Source organism: Crotalus tigris, unplaced genomic scaffold, assembly GCF_016545835.1.
Source record: "Crotalus tigris isolate CLP2741 ecotype Arizona unplaced genomic scaffold, ASM1654583v1 scf7180000017733.2605024, whole genome shotgun sequence".
NCBI classification, from domain to species: Eukaryota; Metazoa; Chordata; class Lepidosauria; order Squamata; family Viperidae; genus Crotalus; species Crotalus tigris.
Window position 1 is genome coordinate 828,780 of NW_024096600.1, and position 25,206 is coordinate 853,985.

At 42.1% G+C, this 25,206-nt stretch overlaps 1 protein-coding gene across 7 annotated transcripts in view; it reads right to left on the reverse strand.

Annotated features, from left to right (window-relative positions):
* Positions 1-22,222: 22,222 nt before the first annotated feature.
* LNPK (lunapark, ER junction formation factor) overlaps positions 22,223-25,206 on the reverse strand; it is a 63,665-nt gene continuing 60,681 nt past the window's right edge. For all 7 annotated transcript variants that reach the window (XM_039339321.1, XM_039339319.1, XM_039339318.1 and 4 more), the window contains one exon: positions 22,223-23,190. In XM_039339321.1, coding sequence (XP_039195255.1) covers positions 22,994-23,190 — 197 coding nt within the window. In that variant the 3' untranslated portion in view covers positions 22,223-22,993. The remainder of the gene's footprint in view (positions 23,191-25,206) is intronic.

Genomic DNA, 25,206 nt, shown 5'->3' on the forward strand with positions numbered 1-25,206 from the left:
CTAATTTTACTTACCTAGCCTTTTTTTAATTCCAGCAAATACAATTAGTATTATAAAATGCATCAGCAATTCCATGCCTCTCTTAAGTCTTTGTCCTGCTGTTCTTCCTTCCCATTGACTTACCATTTAGGCACATTGTGTAAATCAGCCTTAAAAATGCAAGAAGTTGAATCAGCTAGCCCTCCTGGAATCAATTTTCTTATTACTTTCCCAGATTCTTTGCACTTTTCACTCTTTTCACAGCTGGAGGATTATTCTTGATCTAAATCTTAGAAGCTTTAGCTATAGATTCAATTTAGCCTGCATACACTGTGATAAGAGACAGAGAGCTTTGGAAAACATAAAATGAGAGAGGGAACAATTAGTCACGGAATTATGTCTGACCTTAGTTAACAGGAAATGTCAAGCCTCTTGATGATTTCATGAATACTTCCATATAGTTGCCTTTGCAACAGTTAAGAAGTGTGTTACCCTTGCCTTCTTCTAGCATGTTCTTTTTACTTCACACTTTCACCTAATACCACTGCAAAAGTTTGCTATTATTGTTCCAGCTCAAGTCAGAGCAATTCAGTGTTTGGTAAGGATCAGAAAGAAAATCTCCTTTTTTAAGCCCTAAAATTATTCTTATATTTGAAAGTGCAGAAGTTGAAATACTGTTTCTTGCTCATTTGTGGTAAGAAATCTTGCAAAACCAGAGCAAAAAGTAGTTTTAATCCACTTTTATAGAAATGGATTTCCTTTTTTTAAAAAAAACTACACAAAGTAAAACAACACTCTAACCAAAATGCCTGCTCTGCTCATCTTGCCCTGCTCTCTTTAAATCATCATTTTATCCACTGCTACTCCACTACTCTCCAGAAATGTTTAGTGCATGCTCCAGCCTTTAAGAAGATGCTTGTTCATATTTAAATTTTTCCTCAACCTATTGAATGAGCTTGATACTTTAACCTACTCTATTTCAAAGGAGACTTTGTCCTTATTTATCCAGGACTCTTGTGGGAAGGAGAGAACAGCCAAGAAATCATATAAACATTTATTACAAAGTAAATTCTATTTTGTTCAATGGATCTTGTTTTATGTAAAATAGCCTAGGACTGAGGCAGAATTTTGCTTCAAATTATTATTTTTATGGAAGATGGTTTAAAAGTGTGCATTTTTAAAGCAGAATAGTTTCATAGCAGCTGCAAGGAATACAAATTAGTTCATATATAACTAAGATTAAGTTTCTCAACTTCCCCAGTAGCTTGATGTTTTTGATTTTGTAAAGCAATGTTCTTGGTTCTCAATCTGCAGATGAAATATCAACATGTATCTATCTTCAGTCCAACTCACAGCAATAAATAATGTGCTTCAATGAACATCAAACCGTTCTCTACAGAGAATCACCATTTTCCCCTCTTGATTTCTCACTCTTGACCTTTACAGAGACTTCTATTATTTCCATTCAATAGTCTTATAAGAATCAGAGAGACATTTATTATATCGTTGATAGATACACCAACAGATCATTCCACCCAACACTGCCTCTTATAAATACAATGGGCTGATTTTATTACTGAAAATGTATCAGGCCTATAGTCAATGAATAAAGAAAACAGGAAAAAGGACCTTTTACACAATTGTGCTAACTACCAGTACCCAAAACTAAGAATTGTTACCATCATTCTGTCAGGCAGTTTCCAACAGTCTGGAGTCAGGAGAAGCTCACTATTGATCTAAGGCCAAAGGAGTCCATAGGGGGGTGCTCAGAAAAGGAAAGATGGCAGTCACAGCTGGACCAACAAAGTCGTGCTCCATTTTACATATGACAAATATAAAAGGGTGTGCTTAAGATTGCACAATTGTGGCCACCATCTTTACTCTTTTGACATCCTTCTTGTGAATATCCTGCCTCTCTAACAGCAAATTTGACAATTTCTTCTGGCTAACCCTAGATTTTCTTTTGTCCAGAAAAACCCACAATAATTCTGGAGCTGGTAGGTAGCATCACTTTGTATTGCTTGTATATTATATGTAATAAGAGTGATGGAGGAATTTTAAAAACATTCTTATTTTGCAAGACAAAAAAAATCAGAACAAAAATCAAGAACAAAATTAAGTCAGTAACAATACAGATTTTCTTAAAGTGGTAAAACCAAAGAGTATATTTGAGGGGAAATGTTATTTATATGGACTCTTAAGCATCCATGTGCAATACTTCTGAGCAACATGTTTGAACAGACAAGAGACTTTTTAAGGACGCAGCATCTAGGCAAAAGGCTGTGAAAAATCACTTCTATGCCATTGCCATGAAAGCACCAGGCATGTATCACCAGATCAAATTGAAGAAGTCTTTCTCTTTACCACAGTCAACAACTGACAGGCAGGGCCAGACCTAAAATGTGGCTCCCCACAGCAGAACGCAAATGGTTGATTCCCCCCCCCCATCCCAGGAAGAATTTGGAAGGTCTTTAGACATCAATTTCCACTGCCATCTGTACCCATTGACATCACTGCCTCAAATCTCCACCCACCTGCTTCAAAAGCCATAGGCCAGCCCTGCAAATTCAAAGCAAACAATGCAGCCAATTCCTTCAGAATATTGGCTCAGCCATCTGGGCCTTCTAACTACCCATTTAATTATTATACACCCAGCACTTAGAACTGCCCCCTCCAATCAGTGCACCTTCTCAATCAGTATTCTCTGAACTGGGCCAATCCCAGATGTGTGGACTTCAAATCCTAGAATTCCACAGTCAGGAGGGTTATTAATGAGAATTCTGGGAACTGATATCAATATACCTGAAAGTCACCGAGATTGGGAAGTTATCTGAACTTCCAAACTCAGAATTCTCCAGTCACTACAGCCATTGCTAAGAATTCTGGGAACTGAAGTCCGCATATCTGAAAAACATTGTTGTCATCTGTATTGGAAGACTACCAATTCAGTAAAGTTGAAGAGCCTTTAGAAGGGAAATATCCTGAAGGATATTTAAATTGCCCATCATAAATATGTACATGACAAGAGCTGGACTAGCTTCGAGGTCCAATGACTGTGTCCTCCCTTATTAGAGGAAGATATATTTCTATTAAAATTATAGTAACATTTCTGTATTTGTGTATTACATATGAATTAGCATATGCAGTTTTTTATGCCAATTTCTCTTTTTTGACAATGGCTAAGTAGCAATTCAACCAATACATCACACCCTGGGATGGGGAGGACAACAGTGGACAGTATATTCCAGTGAACTGAATCATCCATTTCTGTTCGATCTGCTTATTCTTTAGAAATTCTGCAAGTTTAATAAGGCAGTTTGTTGAGCTTCTTTCTCTAAAAAGCAACACAACCACAACCTGAATCTAATTTGACAAAAAGAAAAAAAATACCCTCAGCTGAGTTAGTTTGCAGATGTTATTTGCAGCATTTATTTATGAAAAATAACTAGAACATCTTTTTAAAACATCATTCTGGCTGGGACCAATGGAAATGTGACATGCTTGGCAAAGCTGTCTATTTTACTTACACCGCCTCACTGTTTCATATTCTGAGCAAGCGGAGAGGCTATTTTCCCACCAGAGTTCAGAAGGGCATATTGTTTCATTTCTTCAGAAAATTGTTTCTCAGGATTTCAATCTTTTAGCCAGATATGACAAAACATAATATCAAGAACACTTATGCTTCTTATCAGTTCTGTTTTCAAACATAAATCATCAATCAGTATATATTTAAGTCAGGTAGCCAAGAGGCCTCATTGAAAACAAATAAATTGTTTCCAGGTATTTTAACAAAACTGCACCACTTCCCATTCTATCCCAAGTGAAAGGATTCAACAATAATAACTTACAAAAGTTGCAGACATCGCTCTGGTCTTGATGGCTTCATTCAGAAGGTCCTGAATTTTATATGTTTCTCAGTTTATAGGTTGATCTAGGGCACATGGCCTGTGGACCCACTTAGTGTGCAACAGCAACGATCACACTTCGTAAAATAAATTGCACATGAGCAGTTTGCAAATCCTATGTAGAAAAATGCTAGGAAAACCAGACATAATTTCACAGATATGAATACCTTTCATTATAGTATAGTAGCAGTAGAGTGTTGGTCACGCAAAGCCCAGCCACATCGTATACATTCAATACGCATTATTTAGATGACTAACAATCATTTCAGGAATCAGCAGAATGTATAGATGGGCATACTAAGAGTAAGATCCATAGCAGTCTGATAGTTAATGCAGGTGCAGTTGACAGAGCTGTATCTATTACTCATTTGCAACTTGAGGAAACGAAGTGCTAAGATATGTTACCTGGCGTCTCCTTTTTTATGGTAAAAGTGACCATCCATGGTTGTCCATTTCTCAAGTTCTTCATAACAAAGGGTCTCTATCTGTCTTCTATGAAAGTTCAGCAAATAGTACATAAAGCAAATACCAGAATAAATTAAAGTTCACCAACTTTTGCACAATCAGTGTTTTTTTTCTATAAAAAAAAAAAAGGTGCCGGAATTCACACACGTCATACAACCCGCTTTGCCTACCCTACAAGGTACCATCCCAAAAAGGTGCCGGAACTCCGTTCTGGGTGTTCTATGAGAAAAAAAGCCCTGTGCACAATCATCACAAAATCTGAAACACTGCAAGAGTTCATATTGGGACACATATCCCCTACTTATTTAGAGCAATGGTGGTATTCTATTACCAGCCTATGCCTCTAACTTGTTTGTTTGTTTTTCTTTTTTCCATCTCCAAGGAACAGATGGGTAGTAGTAATAAGGTGCTGACATCACAGAAAGAGCTGAGACAGAAAATGAATCCTGTTTTAAAGATTACCTCCCAAAGTCACCTTCAAATTATAAAATTATTTGTTATCACACCAAGATAAGAATATCTCTCATAAAATCACAAAGAATGTTTCAGCCATTTTGCTTTTCCGTTTCTGTACAATACAGCTGAATCTTTATTAATTGGGGACTGGCAATTTGTTTGAGTTCCTTTAAATTCTTGAAGAAGTATGGAGGATTTAGGCTATTTCCTGGCACTTTCTGATCTCTGTCATCAGAATCACACATCTGGCTATGCTATTGCCTACTTTCTGAGTATTGTGAAAACTTGACCTTGGGGGGATACCAACTTAGGAAAGATAGACTAATGGCTTTGGCAGCAGTTTCTGCCTTGTGGAGATTAGTCTTCAGCTGGCATTGATAATTTAGCGTATCTTGACATTTGAAGTCTGACTCTGGAACAGCTGGTCAGATGGAAAGATGGCTATTTGTCCAGCAAAATAGAAATCTACTTTCCATCTGATGGCTTGGGAAAGCTGTGGAGGCACCAATAAGGAACTTTGTGGGAAGTCATCAACAAAAAGCTCAATGGTAACTTTAGCACAAAACTTGGTAAAAAAAAACAACAACTTGATGGCTTTGACATGAAATTAATCTATTTTTTTAAGTCACTGATCTCACGGGCAGACATAAAATTACCCTTCTCGAGATGATTTAGACAGAGGCCCCCAACCTTTTGGGCACTAGGAACCAATGCCGTGGAGAAAGGATTTTCTGCAGACCAGAGGGGGTGTGGTTGTGCATACTGCCTCCTCCCGCAGATGGGCCTTCTCTTGTTTGTGTGGCCTGATTGCTGGCATGCTGCAGACCGGTGCCGGTCCATGGACCGGAGGTTGGGTACCCCCGGATTAAGGGACAACCTCACTGAGCTGAAGAAATATTTATTGACAGTAAGACTACCATGTGCTATCTACCTATTGGCTTGAGAGAACAAGGATGATATAGCTAAGAAGCTTCAGAGAGTCTTCAAAGAGATCTCAGTTCAACCTTCTTCCTTAGTTTTATGCTGTCTTCAGTGGACAAGCATATAAATGGCAATGGCACAAAGATAGTGATAGAACCTTCACAATTAAAACTCTTTTATTTCCCCAAGTCCATTTGTCTTTGGTATCACATACCAAGACCAACACTTTGAGGGGACCTATGGGAGAAACGTAATGGTCAAGAATGATTCCTAATTTCCTCCCTTGGCAAGTTCCTCAGCCAGAAGTCATCTGGATTTGTCTTCACCTGAACCAACTATAGTTACCTGTCAGTGGTGGGACTATAGCTTGGTATGCTAAAAAGAAAATCCTGCATTCAATCCTGGCAGCTGTAAAAAAAATAGCGCTTGGGAAAATCTTTACACAAGATCCTGAAAAGATAGTTCCAGGCAAACTATTTGACCTAGTGGGTAACATCAGAACAAGACTTTGGAGCTCAGTTTCACATGTAAACCAGTGTCTTTCAAACTTGGCAACTTTAAAATGTATAGGCTTCAACTCCCACATTAGCTGGGGAATTTTGTGAGTTGAAGCGGGGACATCTCAAAATTGCCAAGTTTGAAAAACACTGGTCTAAACCGATTAGAATTGGCTTACTTTAGGTTCAGGGAAGAGAAGGAATATATTTATGGTGCAAAGAGGGGGCAGAAATCAGTAAGAGAAACTTGATGATACAACCAGTAACACAGAAGTTCACCAATTGGGTTTAAGCAGAGGGCAGACAGTCATCTGGCAAAGATGCATATGCTTTTGTTTGGATTCCTGCACTGACCATGAGATAGGATTCAGTCAACTAATATAATATAGACATGAACTCTCAAGATGAATCAATCTAAAGCATGGGTGTCAAACTTGCCACATACGTGACATGTCGCAATGTATTGTGACTTTTTTTCATTGCCAGAGGTAGGGTGGGCATATGATGCAACCGGCCCACGGGCCGGCAGTTTGACACTCCTGATCTAAAGCACAGGTGTCAAACTCGATCACATCATGTGACATATTGTGATGTATGACATTTTTTGCCTTTGCAGAGCTGGGATGGGTGTGGTCTGCGCATGACGCATCTGGCCCATGGGCCACCAGTTTGACACTCCTGATAAAGGATCTTCAATGTCTGCAAATCCTAGAAGATTTTCCTAGAAATTTTCCTAGAAGATTTTCCTAGAAATTCTAGAAGATTTTTCATCCCCTTAGGTCATTGCTGGCTGTGGAATTCTGGGAGTTGAAGTCCTCATGCCTTAAAATTGTCAAGTTTGGGAAACACTGCCTTAGGTATTTGATTGAAGTTTCAGTTTCCAGGGCAGGCACTGTCTAATGCAGTTGCCAAGCACAGATTATTCCCCTATCCCATCACAGTTAATGCCAGGGTAAAGTCGGGTGTCAGCTGTTTACCAGCAGAAATTAAAACTATACCAAGTCACTGAAGAATTTATGTTCATGTTGTGTTGGAAATTTCAAAGAACAGAATTTCACAGAGGGATTTTATGACAACAGTTGTTTGAACTAGATAGAATTTTTGCTGTTTTAAGTATTTGCAGGAATGGAGGATGATTTATTTCAGGTATCAAGGTACATTTTGTAGCCATAAAAATGTGCCCGAATTTTGCATTTTCATTACTTGTGAAACTGATAGATCCTTTTCTCTTGAGAGGATTCCTCCATGCCCACACATGCCCACACTCCTCTTTTTGGAAATAATTGCTTGCGAGATGAGAGCTAACACCCAATCTCAACATGTAGCAAAGGTAATTGCAGCACTTACAGCTCTTGTCATCTTGATGTATTACTAAGTATCAAAGGTCACTGTTTTGTAGTCATACGTTATCAAATTTGAAAGAGCAATATTTGATTCTGATCAGCCTTTAAACTGCCCACAACATACTGTACATGAAACAAATAGAGGGCTTTCTAATTTTAAGTCATGGGCCAGGATGGGGGAGGAGATAAACCAATGTGTCGGAAGTGGAGGGGTCAACCAGTCAACTCGGAGGGCTTAGGTGTCAGTGCTGGGCTCTAATACAATGCATTGCAGTGATCACAGGCTAAAGTGGCTATACTAATGAAAATAAAAACACCTGAAAAATGACATGGGGCTGTGCCTGGTGGACAATAATGCAGAAATAAGGACATAAATCACTATTTAGAGACAATAAGGCTATAATAGCTCACCTGAAATGTTTATATCTGATAAGCTATCTCAGGACAAAAGTCTAGAGTTTTCCAATTTTGTACTCTTCTCCAAAGATGTAATTTTGCACATAAAATGAAATAATCCTGACTATCAACCCACCCTCCCATTTACAACTTAATGGTCCTTTTCCATCTTGATCCAGAGAATAGCTCATTGCCCATGCCAGGATACAACAGGCTTGCCTATAGATAACTCAGGCTTATCAGAATTTATTGAAAACCAAAAAACTGTTTTCTATCTGAGGTTGCCCAAACTGCAGAACACAATGGTGATCACAAAGATGCCTGGGGTTCTTCTTTCATTTGTCCATAATTTAAAGTGCTTATCTTTCAAATAAATACAATAGTCCTGTTTTCAAGTTGGTATGTATATCAATAGTAACAGTATCAGTCTTCCAGGTATTATACCAAATCCCATAATTCTCAGACACCATTACTGTTTAATGAATTTGCAGCAGATAGTGTATCCTAACTATATTAGAATGAGAATAAAAATCTAGTTCAAGTCAGCAGAATTTAACTTCTGTTGAATATAGGGTTGTACTCAGTGGTAGGATTCACATATGTGAGCAACCAGTTCTCTGTGTGGATGCTGCTTCCAGACATCTGTTCTGGGCCTGGGCAACAAAAATTAGCTACCGGGTCTGCCGAAGTGGTGCGAACCGGCTGAATCTCACCACTGTCTGTACTGGTTGAAAGGGGCAAGAGATAGTCATGTAGAAAAACAGAATTAGGGAGGCCAACTTTTGTTTTTATAACTGTGATTATAAACCTGTGGCCATATAGAACAGCCCATTCTACACCAATGAATTACAAGTATAAGACTATATGTGTGACTTGGCTTTGCCTCAAATCATTCTCTTCTATTTGTTTACTTTATTCTGTAGGCAAAATCCACATGAAATGTGTGGGCTTCAATTAGGCTATAATTAGTCAGCTCTGTGACCCCTCCTCAATTTAAACAACAGTTAGCAGTTAGATATAACAACTCTGGGAAACAGAATGATTGGAAGCTAAGCTGAATCAGTTGGTCATTACTTGGTTGGGAGACCACCAGGACATCCCGGAGATGTAGGATATATAAAGTAGTTGAAACTTTTTCTTAGAAAAAGACAATGGCAAGCTATTTATTTTTAGGCCCTCCTCAAAAACCCACACCCCTAGATTCCATGAAACGTCCTGATATTGATTCAAGGGAATTTTTATCTTTTATCCTTCTTAAACTAAGAATCAGTTGGTTGAAAGATGAAGTGCAAATGAATATTTAAAAAGAAGCAAACATCAATACCAAAGTCTTTCTTTGACCGTCCCTCTGCAATGTCAATTGAGAATAAAATTTCAAGCATTTAATGGAATGGACTGTTTGACAAAATCTTACACTGTAATAAAACTTAATTTTTAATGGACAACAATAGTCATCACTAAATGTGTTACAATAGGCTAAACGACTAGTCATTGCCGTCATTCAGCATTTATTCATGTGAACTGCAAAAGTGCGCACTTGCAACACAATTGAGTTAATTTGATTTTTGTATTACTCTTTGGATATACTCCAACTTCTAATAAACCTACAAAAATCAAAGATGATTATTTCTGAGCCAAAATAACACTGAAATACAGAAGTTTCTTTTTTTTTAATTGACAAAGTATGCATGACCTTTGGTCATTCATCTTGGGGCAGAAACTGGAGATAGATGGGGTCATTATGAGCACACATTAATTGTGGGTATCCAGTTTCATTGCTATCATGCTTTTAATTAACTCTGCAGTTGGAAACTAAATGTGCTAATGGGCTAATGGTCATTATAACCCCTGAGCTGATTATATGGCAACTTTATATTTTAAGAGTGGGAATGATAAAACAAAACATTACTATAGATTAGTTTTTTAAATGGCTTAAGCTGCAGGGACAACACTATTATAGGTCAACCTTCTCCAATCTGCTGCTTTTAGATTGTACGAGGACTGCAATTTCCAGACGGAACTCCATCTTAGAATTTACTCCACATCAAACATGTACAAAACTTCAGCATTAAAACCACAAGATCTTTTATTGTTATAAACAAAATTGTAATGGTTCCCCAATACAAAAGGGAGGGTTGCACTGCCAAACCACCTAGGCATATATTCATCATTGTCAACCGAGACATAGTAGAAAATAAGAGCTGATAAATGAATTCAAAAATGTGATAGAAAAGGAAACTTTCAAGATTTAGACAGAAATTATTATTGTTGGCCCCACAGTCAGCAAGATGTTTAAACTGGATTTGGCATTTTAATACAGCTATTGACTCCTTCCAAAGGGCCTGGGATAGGCAGATGTTGTTGTTTGATGGTGTTAAAAGTATCGTTGCAGATGTTCCTTTAAGGCTGCCTTTTGCAACTGCCTGATGGGTATTTTATTTTGTCAGTGCTGATTCTGTTCAGATTTGGCTTCACATGTTGTTGTTACGTGGGAAATTGCCATTCTCATTGTCTGAAACTGATGGAAATGTAATAATTTATTTATTTATTTATTTATTTATTTAATTTTATTTATATGCTGCCCAATCCCAAAGGACTCAGGGCGGCGTACAAAATTAAAACAATCATCTAACAATAAAACAATAAAATAATACAATCATACCACGAGTCCGATCATATCCTGCCCCCCCCCCGGGGACATCAATTTAAGTCCTAACCATGAACTTTATTAATAATAATCTTATTATTAAGGCATTGCTTAAGAATATAGGCAGTTCCAAGCAGGGTGTGGGGTGTTTTTGGTTTTTTTTTATAAAATTAGGTTTTTCAAGTCTGATATATTCAATATTTCTAAACATTGAAGGATTCCTTTAGGCATTGCTCCACAGGCTCCAATCTGGAAGTCCCAGTATTTTCTATTTTTTCCCAATTGTTTTTCCTCAATCCTAGCATCATCCAGAATAGTAACAACAATGAAGCAGACTTTCTTCAACAACTGTTATATCAGGCATGTTATGAACAAGATGCCTGGCTGCTTGAATCTTACAGTTCTAGAAGATCTTAACCCACTCACTTTCCCCAAATCTTCTCAAGTTGATGGTCCCAGAGTATTTAGTACACACAGTGCTTTTTTTGTAAAAAAAAACAAAAAAAGTGCCGGAACTCACACACGTCATACAACCCACCTTGCCTACCCTACAAGGTTCCATTCAAAAAAGGTGCCGGAACTCCATTCTGGGCGTTCTATGATAAAAAAAGCCACAGCACGTGACGTGTTGCGATGTATCGCGACTTTTTTTGCATTGCTGGAGCTGGGGTAGGCGTGGCCTCCGTATGATGCAGCCGGCCCATGGACCGGCAGTTGGATACCCCTGATTTAGTACATTCAAATCCAAACATCAGGCAAAGTATCCAATGAATCATTTGGCAACTCAGTCATGACGCTGTTTGTAATCAGGGTGTTGTTATTTCATTCCACTTTTCATATATATGTATAAATAATAATTTATATTTAAATAGTGTGATAACCCATATTCAGTTTTGGCTTGCCCATGTAATTGTAGGTGTGGCAGTCACAACTTTTTCTCTGTATGATAGGCTGTGTGAGTTGGGGAATCCATTATCATGGATTCGAATGTTCCAATGAGTTAAAACTGCAGAAAGAGTAGAGCTTATCTGTGAGTGAGTATATACCAATCTGATGGACCTGAATCTGTCCCATCATTAGAAGGTGCTTTATTGCACCTGTTAGCATTTCGAATGCAATAAGCGCCAACACATTTCAAGAGATAGCATGTGGGAATTAAAAGCAGGGAATCATGCCAAATTACTAGCTCTCTATTGATGCTCACAAACTATCGCACAAAACCATGGAAGCACATTTGTTTATTCTGGCCCACGTGATGTCTTTCAGGGCATTTACACTACAGCTACCCAAATTCCCAGCCAGCACGGAAATCTGAGAATTGTAATTGTAACACAGCCTAAAGCCAGCAGATTGAAGGAGGAAATGGGGGGGGGAATGGGGGGAATTGATAGATGATCACAAGGTAGGGAGAATCAAAGAGAATCCTGTTTGGTTCAGACAACAGACTTAACTAGGTCAGTTACAGATCTGTATGTATGCTATGCTAAGCATGGTTTGTTCATGTATTTTGTGGCTGTGCTTGCTTCTGCATTGACCATGAGAAATTCCATCTTTCTGTACACCAAAAATACCCAGAAGCCATAGAAACATTATTAAAGTGGTAGTTAGCATGACAGCAAGACAGGCTCTGGGGGAATCAAGTAGCATTAGATCTTTAACGTGAAATATCATCTCAGTGTTCTTCTACAGCTTGTCCAAAAATAAACCAGCATGGAACAGATAGAAACTTTGGCTTCCTATAAAGCTTTTATAATAGTCCCACATTGCACTGCAGCAATAAAGGAAGTCTGCTTTCAAATATAATGATGTTCCACTTTAAAAATAAGCCATTTTAATGGGAATTAAATTTTAAGTAAAATTGATTTTAATGGGAGAAGCAAGAATATGATTTTTTTAAAAAAAAATGTAATTCATTTTTGTAAACTTTGGCTGGAGGTTGTCCGTCTTCTTGAGGACACTCATGAGACAGACATGCAAATAAAGCTGTACATTATCAAAATATTATTTATGTTGCAATAAGACATGACTTAAAATACCTATTGATATTTATTTTAAAAAGGAATCAATATGATTTATACTATTGAAGTAAGCATCTTGTTTCTTTCCAACATGTTCGGCTATCCAACATGATGCCATTCTTGGGGTATTGCAAATATCATTCTGATTTTACATGGCTGCATCTAGATTGGGAATGATGTTATTTCTTGTCAACATAAAGTGTTGTACTGGAGTGGCTTGCTCAGAGCAATCGTAAAAAGTGCTTTCAGCGCAAATATAGAGAGTAGCTGCTCCTATCCTCTCTTCCCTTATTCAGTAATGTTGCTTCTCAAACTTGAACAGTTATTCCCTTTTAATGCAAGTTTGGGGAAGGCTATTCATAGTATTGAAGTTAATATACTGTATGCTCCGCTAGTTATAGAACAGGTATTGTGTTGATCATTTCAAACCTTCGAATGCGCCGAGAAAAATAGGAATCCCAGAATCCCACACATTCTAGTGGGAGAAAAGTTCTCTGAGGATGGACTTGAGCATGAGTCTGAAAGCTCAGAAGACTAAACCTCTGATCCCGGTTATTGACCCAAATTGGATCCTCCAATCCCAGAATATCCCATTGTCCTCATGCAAATTCTATACACAGGTCATATAAGGACCCACCCCACTTTGCATCTTAAGAAGACAGAACTCTTGGAATAATTCTTCCAACAGGAATCCTTTATTAAGAGAAAATGGTTGCAGGCGTTCTAGACAGGACTTGGGGTCCAAGCTCTCCCATTCGAGGTTTTAAGGGGTTCCCCAGTAGTCCCACCCAATCACCCCCCTCTACCAGTGACAGTTTCAGGCACCACAATCCCACCCCTTTTTCCTTTCTACCAGCTGGATGGAGACTTCAGAGAAAACTATATGAAAGGTAAATAGCCTCCTTTGTTATGATAAGGCCTTTTGGTGCTATCCACATTCAATCCCTTTGAAGTTGTACCGAAGGAAGTGAGGGCCATAAAGCCCCTTTGTTCACCCCCTTCTCTTTCTTTATGACAGAATCCAGAGAGGGCAGAAATGGGGTTTTCTATAATTGATAACTGGAGATGAAGTATAATTGGATTCTGACAGGTCAGGAAGCCACAGCACATGGTAATACCAACTGCCTTCAGATTGGCAAAGGAGTGAGACAAGGATGTAGAATATATTTATTAAACATAAACATATATTTATTTATTCAACCTATATGTTAAATAGGGAAGCTGGATTGCATGGGGATGATTATATTTTTAAAATTAGAAATTCCAATGACCTCTGCTGTGCTGGTGGTATTATTCTTGACTGCTGAAAGTGCATATGACTTGCAAATTTTAGTAATGAAAGTTAAGGCACATAATGAAAAAAATGGAACTAAGATTAAATGTACTACATTAATTACCACAGATACAGAAACCAACCTTACAATTGACAATGAAGACATTAAAGTGTGGGTAACTTCTACCTTTAGGAACAACTATCAACAATAAAGGAACTAGCAGTCAAAATATGTTACAGAGTAGGATAGAAAGAGTTTTGACAAGTTTAATTTTTGATATTGAAGACGACTTCTAAAAAGACCATGGATAGCCAAGAAAACAAGTAAGGGGGTTATCAAAGAAATCAACCCAGGGTTCTCACTCAAGACTCAGTGATCATACCTTGGACATAATGCAAAAACCTAGCTCTTTTGAGAAATCTATAATAATTAGAATGGTGGAAAGAAGGGGAAGAACAGGACAACCAGCAGCAAGGTCGATGGGCAGCAGTGATGGTGCATTATTGGAAGACCTGAAGGACCAGGTTACGGCCAGATCTTTATGGGGAAAGTCTTATTTATGTAGCCTTTCAAGAATTGACTTTGACTTGATTGGCACATAATTAATCAATCAGTAGCGATATTGCTTATATTATTACAGTTTATATTTCCTGCAAGGATCACTCCGGATGAGACTTTATGAATGGTTGGAATTATCTGTAACACTACATCAAAGATCCTTTGGTTGCTTCTTCTAAATTCTCTTTTATCTTCCTTTGAGGGGGGAGGCATCAACTGATTTAAATTTTCAACATTATTGTAGTTTGTTGCGCAGTCAGCCAAATGTTTAGACTGGATCTGGCATTTTTATCAACCTATCGAGTTCTTCCCAAGGACCTACATTGTTATTATTATTATATTACATTATTTAACAGATGAAAACAAAATACAGCAAGATGTCCTATGGATTAAAGGATTTAATTGACATTAATTAAATTGAATATCAGTTGACAAAAGAAAATACAGGAAAAAATCCTATGGATTAAAATGTCTGACTCTTTGCTGCAAACAGAACAGGAAAAAATAGAAATGCAGACCTCATGCGACTTAGAGAGATTCTTTTGCTGCTTACAGAACTACTCCTTCTCTTGTTACTGGTACATATTTAGCTTGAACAGATGTACAGAATATTTAAGTGACCCAATCCCTCTTCAGAGATCATACAAGCTAAGAAAATCACTTTCTCTGCTTCATTTTATGGGGGCATTTTTAAAAATCGCTTTTACTAAGCCAATTACACTGTGCTCTTTTTTCCATGATGTGTACCGACCCAATGGGTTTGGGTTTGAGTGAATACATGAAACTTTTAAGACATCTGATGTGCCTTCTGGTGTTTTATGCTAAGCAGAATTATCAAGCACAAAGTTTGATGCAGCTTGTTCTGAGCAGAAGCAATCAAAATGATGTTTCAAATGGCACTAATATGGAACAAGGTTTAGTTTTACCCTAGTCCGCTTTGAAGAGCAAAACACAGCAGTGAGTTGGCCAACAGTGACGGAATCAATGGCTGATAGAATGGGCAAGATGGAATAAACTAGCTCCAAAGGTATACTGCATAAAGCCACCCAGAATCTAATGAGTAGGCAAATAAATATTAGTTTCCCTAAAGAAAGCTTTAGAGGATTATGAACTATTTGCCCTTTCACCTTTTCTGAATGTTTGTGTAACTTTATCACGGAATTTTATCAGCACTTCATCCGAGCTTTATTGATACAGAGTACAGGCAATCTTCGATTTACAGCCATTTTGTTTAGTGACCGTTTGAAGTTTCAGCGCCACTGAAAAAATTTTACTTAGAACCAGACTTTACACTTACGACCTCTGCAGCCTCCTCACAGTCATGTGATCAAAATTCCAGTGCCTGGCAACTGGCATGTATTTACGATGGTTGCAGCGTTCTGGGGTCAAGTGATCACCTTTGCAGCTACCTTCTGACAAGCAAAGTCAATGGGGGAAGGAGAAGCTGGATTCGCTTAACGGCCCCCCCGATTTACTTAACAACTGCGGTGAGTTGTTTAACAACCGTGGGAGAAAAGATTGTCAAAATCAGGTGTAACCCACTTAACAACTGTCTTGCTTAGCAACAGAAATTCTGGTTTTAATTGAGATTGTTAAGTTGAGGACTACCTGTCCTATCACTAAATGCTTATGAATTAGGAACCTGCACTGATCCATGGCAACTCACCCTGGATCGGCCAGCAGATCCCAAACTATTTTCTGTCATAACTCTGGCCTAAATAGAGCAACAGGCTAAAGAAAAACCTAACTTTTGTACTCAGAGTGTTTACTAATGGAGAAACTATTAATTCAGTATTCAAATTTATTGTGGGAGAGGGAGTCAAATCTCCCTGATAAGACATTGCAAGATATGACAGGCCTCTGCCCTGCAGCAAGCTTGCTAAACTCTGGGAAGCCCTGGTCTCCCAGCCCTCCTTGTAAACACTATCTTGTTATTGCCCAATAAGCCCCATCTATCCATGATATGGTGATGAATAGGTGTGTGCACTTGGTGTGTATTACTGAAACCTGGCAATGGGACATATGACTCTGTTGGAAAGATGCCTGCCTTGGTTTCAGGTTCTACAACAGTACAACATCAAGGTCAGGGAAAAGAAATCCCTGTGATTGTGTAGGAGACTCTGAGTGACAAGGAACACTGCTGTAACTAGTTGTCTAGCAGTGCCCCCCTCCCCCCCCCCGTAACTCCTGGATTGGGGTTTGGAGTTCCTGAGGGTTTTAATCTTAGTTGACTTCAACTTTAATAACCTGGAGGAAGGATCCAATGCTATGACAAATAACAACCTTGAGTCATGTAGGATTGTGTATGCTAGATCTGGCCTTCACTTCAAACTAGACAATTTGTTCTATAGATGGAAGTCATTACCATCAGTCCTTTGCTGAACCAATCACAAGCTTATCAAACTAGGGTACACAGATGCAGCAGCAGAGTACCAATTAGAATCATCTGCCCCAGAAATCTAATGGATTCGGATTTCCAGAGGGTGTTTGGGCGTTTCCTTGACAATTTGGCAAGGAGTTTTGGCCTCTGCCTAGTTAATCTTTTGAAACATGGAGGCGAACTAAGATTGTACCAGCAAGGCCTCCTCTCAGACACCAACCCCAAAGGTTTATTGAAGAGCTAAGGGAAATTAAGTGACTGAAAAGAGCCCCAGTGGACAGTAGGGAAAAACCAAAAATAGATGGGACTAAATACTGGTAAAAGCCTATACCAGCAGTTCTCAACCTATGGGTCGCAACCCCATTTGGGGTCGATCGACCATTTCATGGGGGTTGCCAAGCAAGGCTGTCCGCCATTTTTTTTCCCTTTTCCGACAGGTGCCTTACCTCCCTTGGGCTGGGCCAGCTGGTGGCCCAGCCGGTGGTCAGCCTGCTCCGTCTCTGCCGCTTGCCAGCTACACCTCGGCCGGCGCAGGGGACGGCACCACGCATGCGCGGTGCTCCTGGGCAGGGAAAGTCCTCAACTTACGACCGGTTTAGTCCTCGACTTACGACCGGTTGGGGGTCGCGGCATTAAAAAGATTGAGAACCATTGCCCTATACAGTGGTGAAACAAAGCCTTCACAGAGGTAGCCCGCTGCCACCGCCCCAGCCTGCCGCCCCGCCCCGGCCTTCTCCTCGGCCTCCTCGACCTTTTCGTCTGCCGCCTTGGCCGCTTCGCTGTGCCTGGAGGCCGCCGCCGCCTCGTCCCCGCTGCCCGGCATGTCCCGCGTCCCGCGTGGCAGCAACCCACAGCCCGACTTTCTGCCGCTGGAGAGTGTCGGCCTGCCCCACCAGCAGCCACAGCCTCCCCCGTGGCAGCAGGCCTCGCCGCAGCCGCTCGCCTGGGCAATCCGGCCCGGCGCTCAGCCAACCCTCGCTGCCCCATGTGTGGCTTCCTTTTCCTTCTTCTCCGCTATCATCGCCGCCGCCGCGTCGTTTTCCTCGGGCTCCGCGGCGGGGCCTTCTCCAGTGACCTGGGCTCCCTGCGTGACTTCGCCCGTTGCCTTGGCGGCAACTGCCGCCACTGCAGTGACGGCCAGCAACAAGAGGAAGCGCGACAATAAGGCTAGCACCTTCAGCTTCAATTGTACACTGTTGCTGGGTCCCGCCGCATTGGGGAATGGGCCCTTGGGGAGGCTGTCGAGCAGGCTGGAGGAGCTGGCCTATACTGGCACCCCGTGGAAGAAGACGAATTACAGTCCCGCCATGGCTGGGTTGACTTTACACAATTTTTGGATATCCGGAGAAGCCATTGATGAGCTGCACGAGAGGTACTTGGAGAAGTTGACCCAGCTCTTTGAGGAGCATAAGGCCAAGTACGGGCTGCCCCAAGACAAGTACCTAATGATCGCCTAGCCGGCCACATTGGACCAGCCTGGGACACAGAGGGGCAATATTTTTTAGAGAATGTTTGTTGTGAGTATGTGTATGTATGTAGATGAATGGTGGCCCTGTTATGTATAAATTTTATTATTGTATTCAGGGCGTATGAATGTGAATATTTCTATTTTTATGTATATAAATTGAGTATGAATGTGTATTGAGTGTTTGGGGTATGAGAATGGTGGAGTCGGGGGCGGAGCCTGGTACCCCCTCTGCTGAGTGCAATAGCAAAAGTAGGGGGGGCAGGACTTAACCTTGGGCTTGGTCTGTATGGAAAGCTAGTCCGGTCAGGAAGGGAGAAGGCTGGTGAGGGTGGGGGTACTCCGGGGAGGAGAGAAGGTCGGAGCATCCCGGTTATGACTGGGATGGGCAGATATGGTGGGAGCCGAGGGGCAGGCCATCTTTGGGGAACAAGGACTCGCTATATTAGAGCGATTCCTTGTTCCGGCCCCTCAAAAGGCTCATCCTGTAGTACTGGTGACAGGGGAGTACAGGGCCCTAGTTGTAGGCTGCTGTTGCTTAATGCCAGGTCCGTTGTCAACAAAGCCCCCCTTGTCCGTGATTTAATATTGGACAGCGGGGCGGACCTGGCATGTATAACCGAAACCTGGCTGGGCCCTGAGGGGGTGTCTCCCTCTCGGAGATGTGCCCGGACGGGTTTGTGGTGCTTCATCAGCCTCGACATCAGGGCAGGGGTGGGGGAGTGGCAGTCATCGCTCGGAAGTCCTTGAGTCCTCATGGGATTCCTGCCCCGGAGGTTGTTGGGTGTGAGTCCCTCCTATTGAAGTTGGGTTCACGGGTTCAGTTGGGCTTGCTGCTGACGTACCTACCTCCCAGCTGCGTTGCAACAGCCCTGCCTGCATTGCTGGAGTCAGTAGCCGGGTTGGCGGTGGAGTTCCCCAGACTTATGGTACTGGGGGACTTTAACCTACCATCACTCGGCGATCGCTCAGAGGTGGCGCAGGAGTTCATGGCTTCCATGGCAACCATGGACCTGACCCAGGTAATCCAGGATCCGACTCATAGGGGTGGTCACACACTCGATCTTGTGTTTCTCTCGGGGCAATGGAGACATGATCTGGAATTAGGGGGAATAGAGATCTCACCCTTGTCATGGACAGATCATTTCCTAGTGAGGCTGGACTTCAGAGCATCACTCCCCCATCGCAGGGAGAGGGAGCCGACTAGGTGGTTCCGCCCCAGGCGCCTAATGGACCCAGATCGGTTCCAGGAGGAGCTTGGGGAAATACCTGACTCCGTTGTCCACAACTCGGGCCCTGGTTGCGGCCTGGAATGAGGCAGCGTCCGGGGCCCTGGATCGAATTGCGCCTTTGCGACCTCTCTGTGGTGGTGGTCCCTGGAGGGCGCCTTGGTTTACTGAGGAGCTCCAGGAGATGAAGAGCCACAAGAGACGTCTAGAGCGACGTTGGAGGGCCAATAACTCTGAATCTGACCGATCACTATTAAGAGCCTATCTTAGGACTTATTTAGTGGCGATAAGGGCGGCAAAGCGTGTTCACTTTTCTGCACTTATTGCGTCCGCAGAATCTCGCCCGGCCACCCTGTTTAGGGTGACCCGCTCCCTTCTTAAAGTGGAGGAGGTGGAGGAACCCTTGCAGGGGAGAGCTGAGGAGTTTATTCAGTTTCTCTCAGACAAAATCGCTCAGATTCAGAGAGACCTGGACTCCGACTGGGCAGTGCCAGCCGAGTTGCCGGGGGCTGGTCTTAGTCATGTTATCTGGAGCGAGTTTGAGCCTGTGACCCCTGATGAAGTGGACAAGGCCGTGAGGGCAATGAATGCCGCCATCTGTTTATTGGACCCGTGCCCCTCCTGGCTGGTTTCTGCCAGTAGGGAGGTGACACGAGGCTGGCTCCAGGCAATAATCAATGCCTCCTTGATGGAGGGGTCTTTCCCGCAACCTTTAAAGGAAGCGGTGGTGAGGCCCCTCCTCAAGAAGCCTTCCCTGGACCCAGCTGTTTTGAAGAACTTTCATCCTGTCTCCAACCTCCCCTTTGTGGGGAAGGTTGTAGAGAAGGTGGTGGCGTCCCAACTCTTGCGATCCTTGGATGAAACTAATTATCTGGACCCTTTTCAATCTGGTTTCAGGCCCGGCTACAGCACTGAGACTGCTTTGGTCGCACTGACCGATGACCTCTGGCGAGCCCGGGATAGGGGTCATTCCTCTATCCTGGTGCTTCTTGACCTCTCAGCGGCTTTCGATACCATCGACCATGGTATCCTTCTGCGTCGTCTCGGAGAGGTGGGGGTGGGCGGCACTGTATTGCGGTGGTTCTCTTCCTACCTCTCTGACAGGTCGCAGTCGGTGCTGGCAGGCAGACAGAGATTGACCCCTAGGTGCCTCGATCATGGGGTGCCTCAGGGCTCGGTCTTGTCCCCCCTTTTTAACATCTACATGAAACCGCTGGGTGAGATCATTCGGCGACACGGGGTGAGGTATCATCAGTACGCGGATGATACCCAATTATATATCTCCACCCCGTGTCCTTTCAGTGAAGCAGTCGATGTGATGTGCCGGTGCCTGGAAGATGTGAGGGTCTGGATGGGGGTGAACAGGCTTAGACTCAACCCTGACAAGACCGAGTGGCTCTGGGTCTTGCCTCCCAAAGGTCAACTGGATGGTCCATCATTAGTCCTGGGGGGGGGCAAATTTACCTCCCTCAGTGCAGGCACGCAACTTGGGTGTCCTCCTGGACTCACAGCTAAATTTGGAACAACATCTATCGGCTGTGGCCAGGGGGACCTTTGCCCAGGTTCGCCTGGTGCACCAGTTGCGGCCTTATCTGGACCGAGAGGCTTTACTCACAGTCACTCATGCCCTCGTCACCTCAAGACTGGATTACTGTAATGCGCTCTACATGGGGCTACCCTTGAAGAGCGTTCGGAGGCTGCAGTTGGTTCAGAATGCAGCCGCGAGAGCGATTGTGGGCGCGCCAAGGTACGCCCACGTGTCATCTATCCTCCGCGAGCTGCACTGGCTTCCTGTGGGTCTCCGGATGCAATTCAAGGTTTTGGTTATCACCTTTAAAGCCCTTCATGGCATAGGGCCAGGTTACTTACAGGACCGCATACTGCCGCACAGTTCCCAGAGACCGGTGAGGTCCCATAGATTGGGCCTCCTTCAGGTCCCGTCGGCCAGACAATGTCGGCTGGCGGGCACTCGGGGAAGGGCCTTTTCTGTGGTGGCTCCGACCTGGTGGAATCAACTCCCCCCCGAGGTTCGAACAACTCCCACCCTGCCGGCCTTTAAGAAAGCCGTTAAAACTCTCCTGTTCCGGCAGGCCTGGGGCTGATGTCCCCGGGGGGCGGGGGGCGGGACATGATCGGACTTGCAGTATGATTAAATTATTTTATTGTTTTATTCTCGATGATTGTTTTAATTTTGTACGCCGCCCTGAATCCTTTGGGATTGGGTGGCATATAAATAAATAAAATAAATAAATAAATAAATAAATAGTGATGCAGCAGTTCTTCTCAGCACTTACACTGTTCACAGATTATTTCCTGTTGACCCTGATTTGAATAATTATCCAGTCCTTTTTTAAAAATTTGGGTGGGGCAAACTGTGTGCAAAAATGGCAAATTAAACTGCAGGCTTCTTAATAGATAATTGTTCATATTCATTCTGGTTTAGATGCTAAGCGAGCATAACCTATGAATGCCAAACAAGGGGGTATTGTGAGGTAATACGAAATTCTTTTGACCTTGAAGAAACTAAGTAAATAATTACCTGATAATTATAGTACATACAAGAATGTGGAGTAGCTGCTCTATTAACATTTTCATATAGTAGTTTTACATTTAAGAATAAATGTGTAATAAAATGATTACATTAAGAGAGCCAATTTAAGTTAATTAGAAGAATATGCTTCCAAGAAGCCCTTGATGCTATATAGTCTTTATTTGCTCTTAACAAAATACACAAAATTCACTTATCATCATTATTGTACAAGTATAAATAATGTTCAGTATTCAAGTACAATCAAGTGCTGAAATTCCTACACTTCATGTAAACACAAACTAGGCTTTCTATTTCATATGCTATCTTCAGCTCATCTGCTGTGCTCACAGCCTCCCAACAGGACACGCCATATTCTAGTCTGCCCTCTTTAACTGCATTCTTTCAAGGAAAAACTATGAAGAGTGGCAGCAAAGTTTTAAGTTTCAATGACACAAATGTACTGCTTTTGGTACAGTAATTATCCAAGCACCCTATCTCCTGTAAACATCTGGATATTTAAATTGATTTAGTTTAGTTTAATAGATAAATATTTTCAAGGAAAAAAATCTTAAATTTATTAAAGCAAAACTTACAATCCTTTTAGTAATTTACAGCACTCTTTGCTCAAAGACCAAATAATACTATAGTTCAGACCACTTTATGGAAAATACCCATTTAAGCAGGTTTACATTTCTTTGTAAGTACGCAAAAAGAAAAAAACAACAACACATCAGTGGTTGAGTTAGACTTCAACTAACTAGCCCAGACCTAAATGCTTTAATTCACCCAGTCACCTCTCAAACATATTATTGCAATATAATCTGCACAGCTTTTAACGTTCACTGGAGTGGCAGTCTAAGCTCAGAATCAGTCCTTGAAAAAGTAACAACTAAAAAAAAAAAAATACACATAGCTAAAACAATGAGGCACTTATTCTCCCTTGGAAGTTTCTTCTCTTTGGTCACCTGGAGGAGGGAGGGAGGTTGCAGGCGTTGTTTCCGTTTCCTTTGCTGGTTGCTCTCCCTCCGCAGATTCAACCATGTCATCATCACCTTGTTTGACTGTTAAAGCCTCCTCTTTATTTTCCTGGTCTGTCTCTGTCAATGGGGGAGCTTCTTCTGAAGGTCCTATGAGACACACATTTTAATTATACAAATTGTTTTTAGTTATATATTCATTGCAAGTGCTTCTCTATGCCACTTTAATTATACAACTCCAAGCAGCTTACAGCATAATGGGCAATACCTATAATACACTGCAGGAAGTCCTCGAGTTATAGCCATTCATTCAGCAATTATTCGAAGTTACAGCAGTGCTGAAAAAAATGGTACTTATCTTGGTCTCCAAAGCTGCAGCCAATGCAGAGCCCCCCCTCCCCCCAGTCACATAATCAAAATTTGGGCACTTGTCAGTCCTACTGCACTTATGACCAGAACACAAGGGCACTTCAACAACTCCCCACGCACCTATCTCCTCCATCTCTGCCCTTTCAGCAGCTCTGGTAATCCTTGATGGTGGTGGTGGTGGTGGTGCGGCTGAGGTAAAATCCCAAGGCCTTCAGCAGTTTCAGCCAGTCATCATTGCTTCAGGGCCTCTACTTCTGCCCTAGTGCCACACGCATGAAGTGTGCTCTGCAGGCCCTGCCACACCCAGCTGACTTTCACAGTATTCCTCCCGTGGCTAACAAGGCACGACCGGCCTGGTACTATCCAAAGCAGCTGCTGGCTGACCAGGCCTTCTTCTCAAGGCTGTTTGGGCTATTCTCCCAATGCTTTGGAAGACTTCTTAGGCCTTCAAAATCTCAAGAGAAGGCTACATTCATTGTTCTCCAAAGCGCATAGGCCAGTTTCATGGTGCTTCAAAAGGGCTGAGAAGCGTCCAAAAGCACCACATTTGGAAAACCACAGGTATGAGCAGCCCTGGGAAGAAGACCAGCACCGCATAGGGCCAGGCTAGAAGCTCATCAGGAAGACAGTGAAGGCCAGCTGGGGCAGTAAGGCCAACAAAGTCAGCAGAATGCAAGAGGGCCAAAGGGTAGAAATGAGAAGGGGTTGGTGGGAGAAAGACAGAGGGGGAGTTAAAGAGAAAAAAAACCCCCTTCCCTGAGACTTGAGGTTTGGAGGGGTGAAGCTGGGAGTGACTTGGATCAAAGTGAGTCCTCACCTAACAATTGATGGCATTCTGCTAACAATGGCAACAGCAACTGCCAGGCTTGCCATTGCTAAGTGATGTATTCAAGTGACATCATGCTTTATGATCTCATCACTTAGTGATGGAAATTCTGGTCCTAATTACTGTCACAATTCAAGGACTACCTATACACAGTACTGAATGAAAAACATCAACAACAATTACACTATCAACCTAGATTGGACATCTAGAACATAAAAACTGAGTGTTAACACCAAGCAGCCTAAATTATGTGACTATCAAGGGTCTTCTCCCCCCACACTGGGGAAGCAAACTTTGAAAAGTCTTTTTCAAAGCAGAGGGAAGTTTTAAGTGTCATGTACGGCCCACAATACCATTGTATTGGTGATACTAACTGAGGCTTAGGGGGGAAAAACTGCAGGGGGTTTAAAAAAAGTTAAAATCAAAAGACAGAAATCTTTTTAGCGTCCTTAAATGTAATGACAACAGTAAAAGAAAAGCAGCTGCCAAGCCGACTGGCATACACTATTGCTGCTTTTAGCTGCCTATGGAGTAGTTGTCTTCTCTTTGAGAGTCCTCCAGACTCGTCTTCCTGAGCAGAGCTGGATAAATTATGCTGATTAAACATCAAAGGACAGTTTCAGCAAACTGAGGTTCCACTGTATTGAAATTCTCCTGGAATTGTTAATGTAGGTGCTGTTCCCTGCACTGAACATACACAGGCCACGTTCCTTCACGGGTTAGTAATTATAGTCACTGAAGAATTAGCAAGAGGAACTCAAAAAATGGGAAGGTTTATAAGTTTGATGGGCAAAATAATGTCTGCACTAGATCAGGAGGGCAGAGACCCATCCTAGGCCAACTGATGTGTTGGAGAAGCTTATCAATAATGGAGGGGGGGGCAATAACCCCTTTTACTGTTGTTTTCCATGAATCAGCATTATCAAGGCATGTTGCCTCTGATTCAACAGCCATCAATAGCAGTAGCCAGT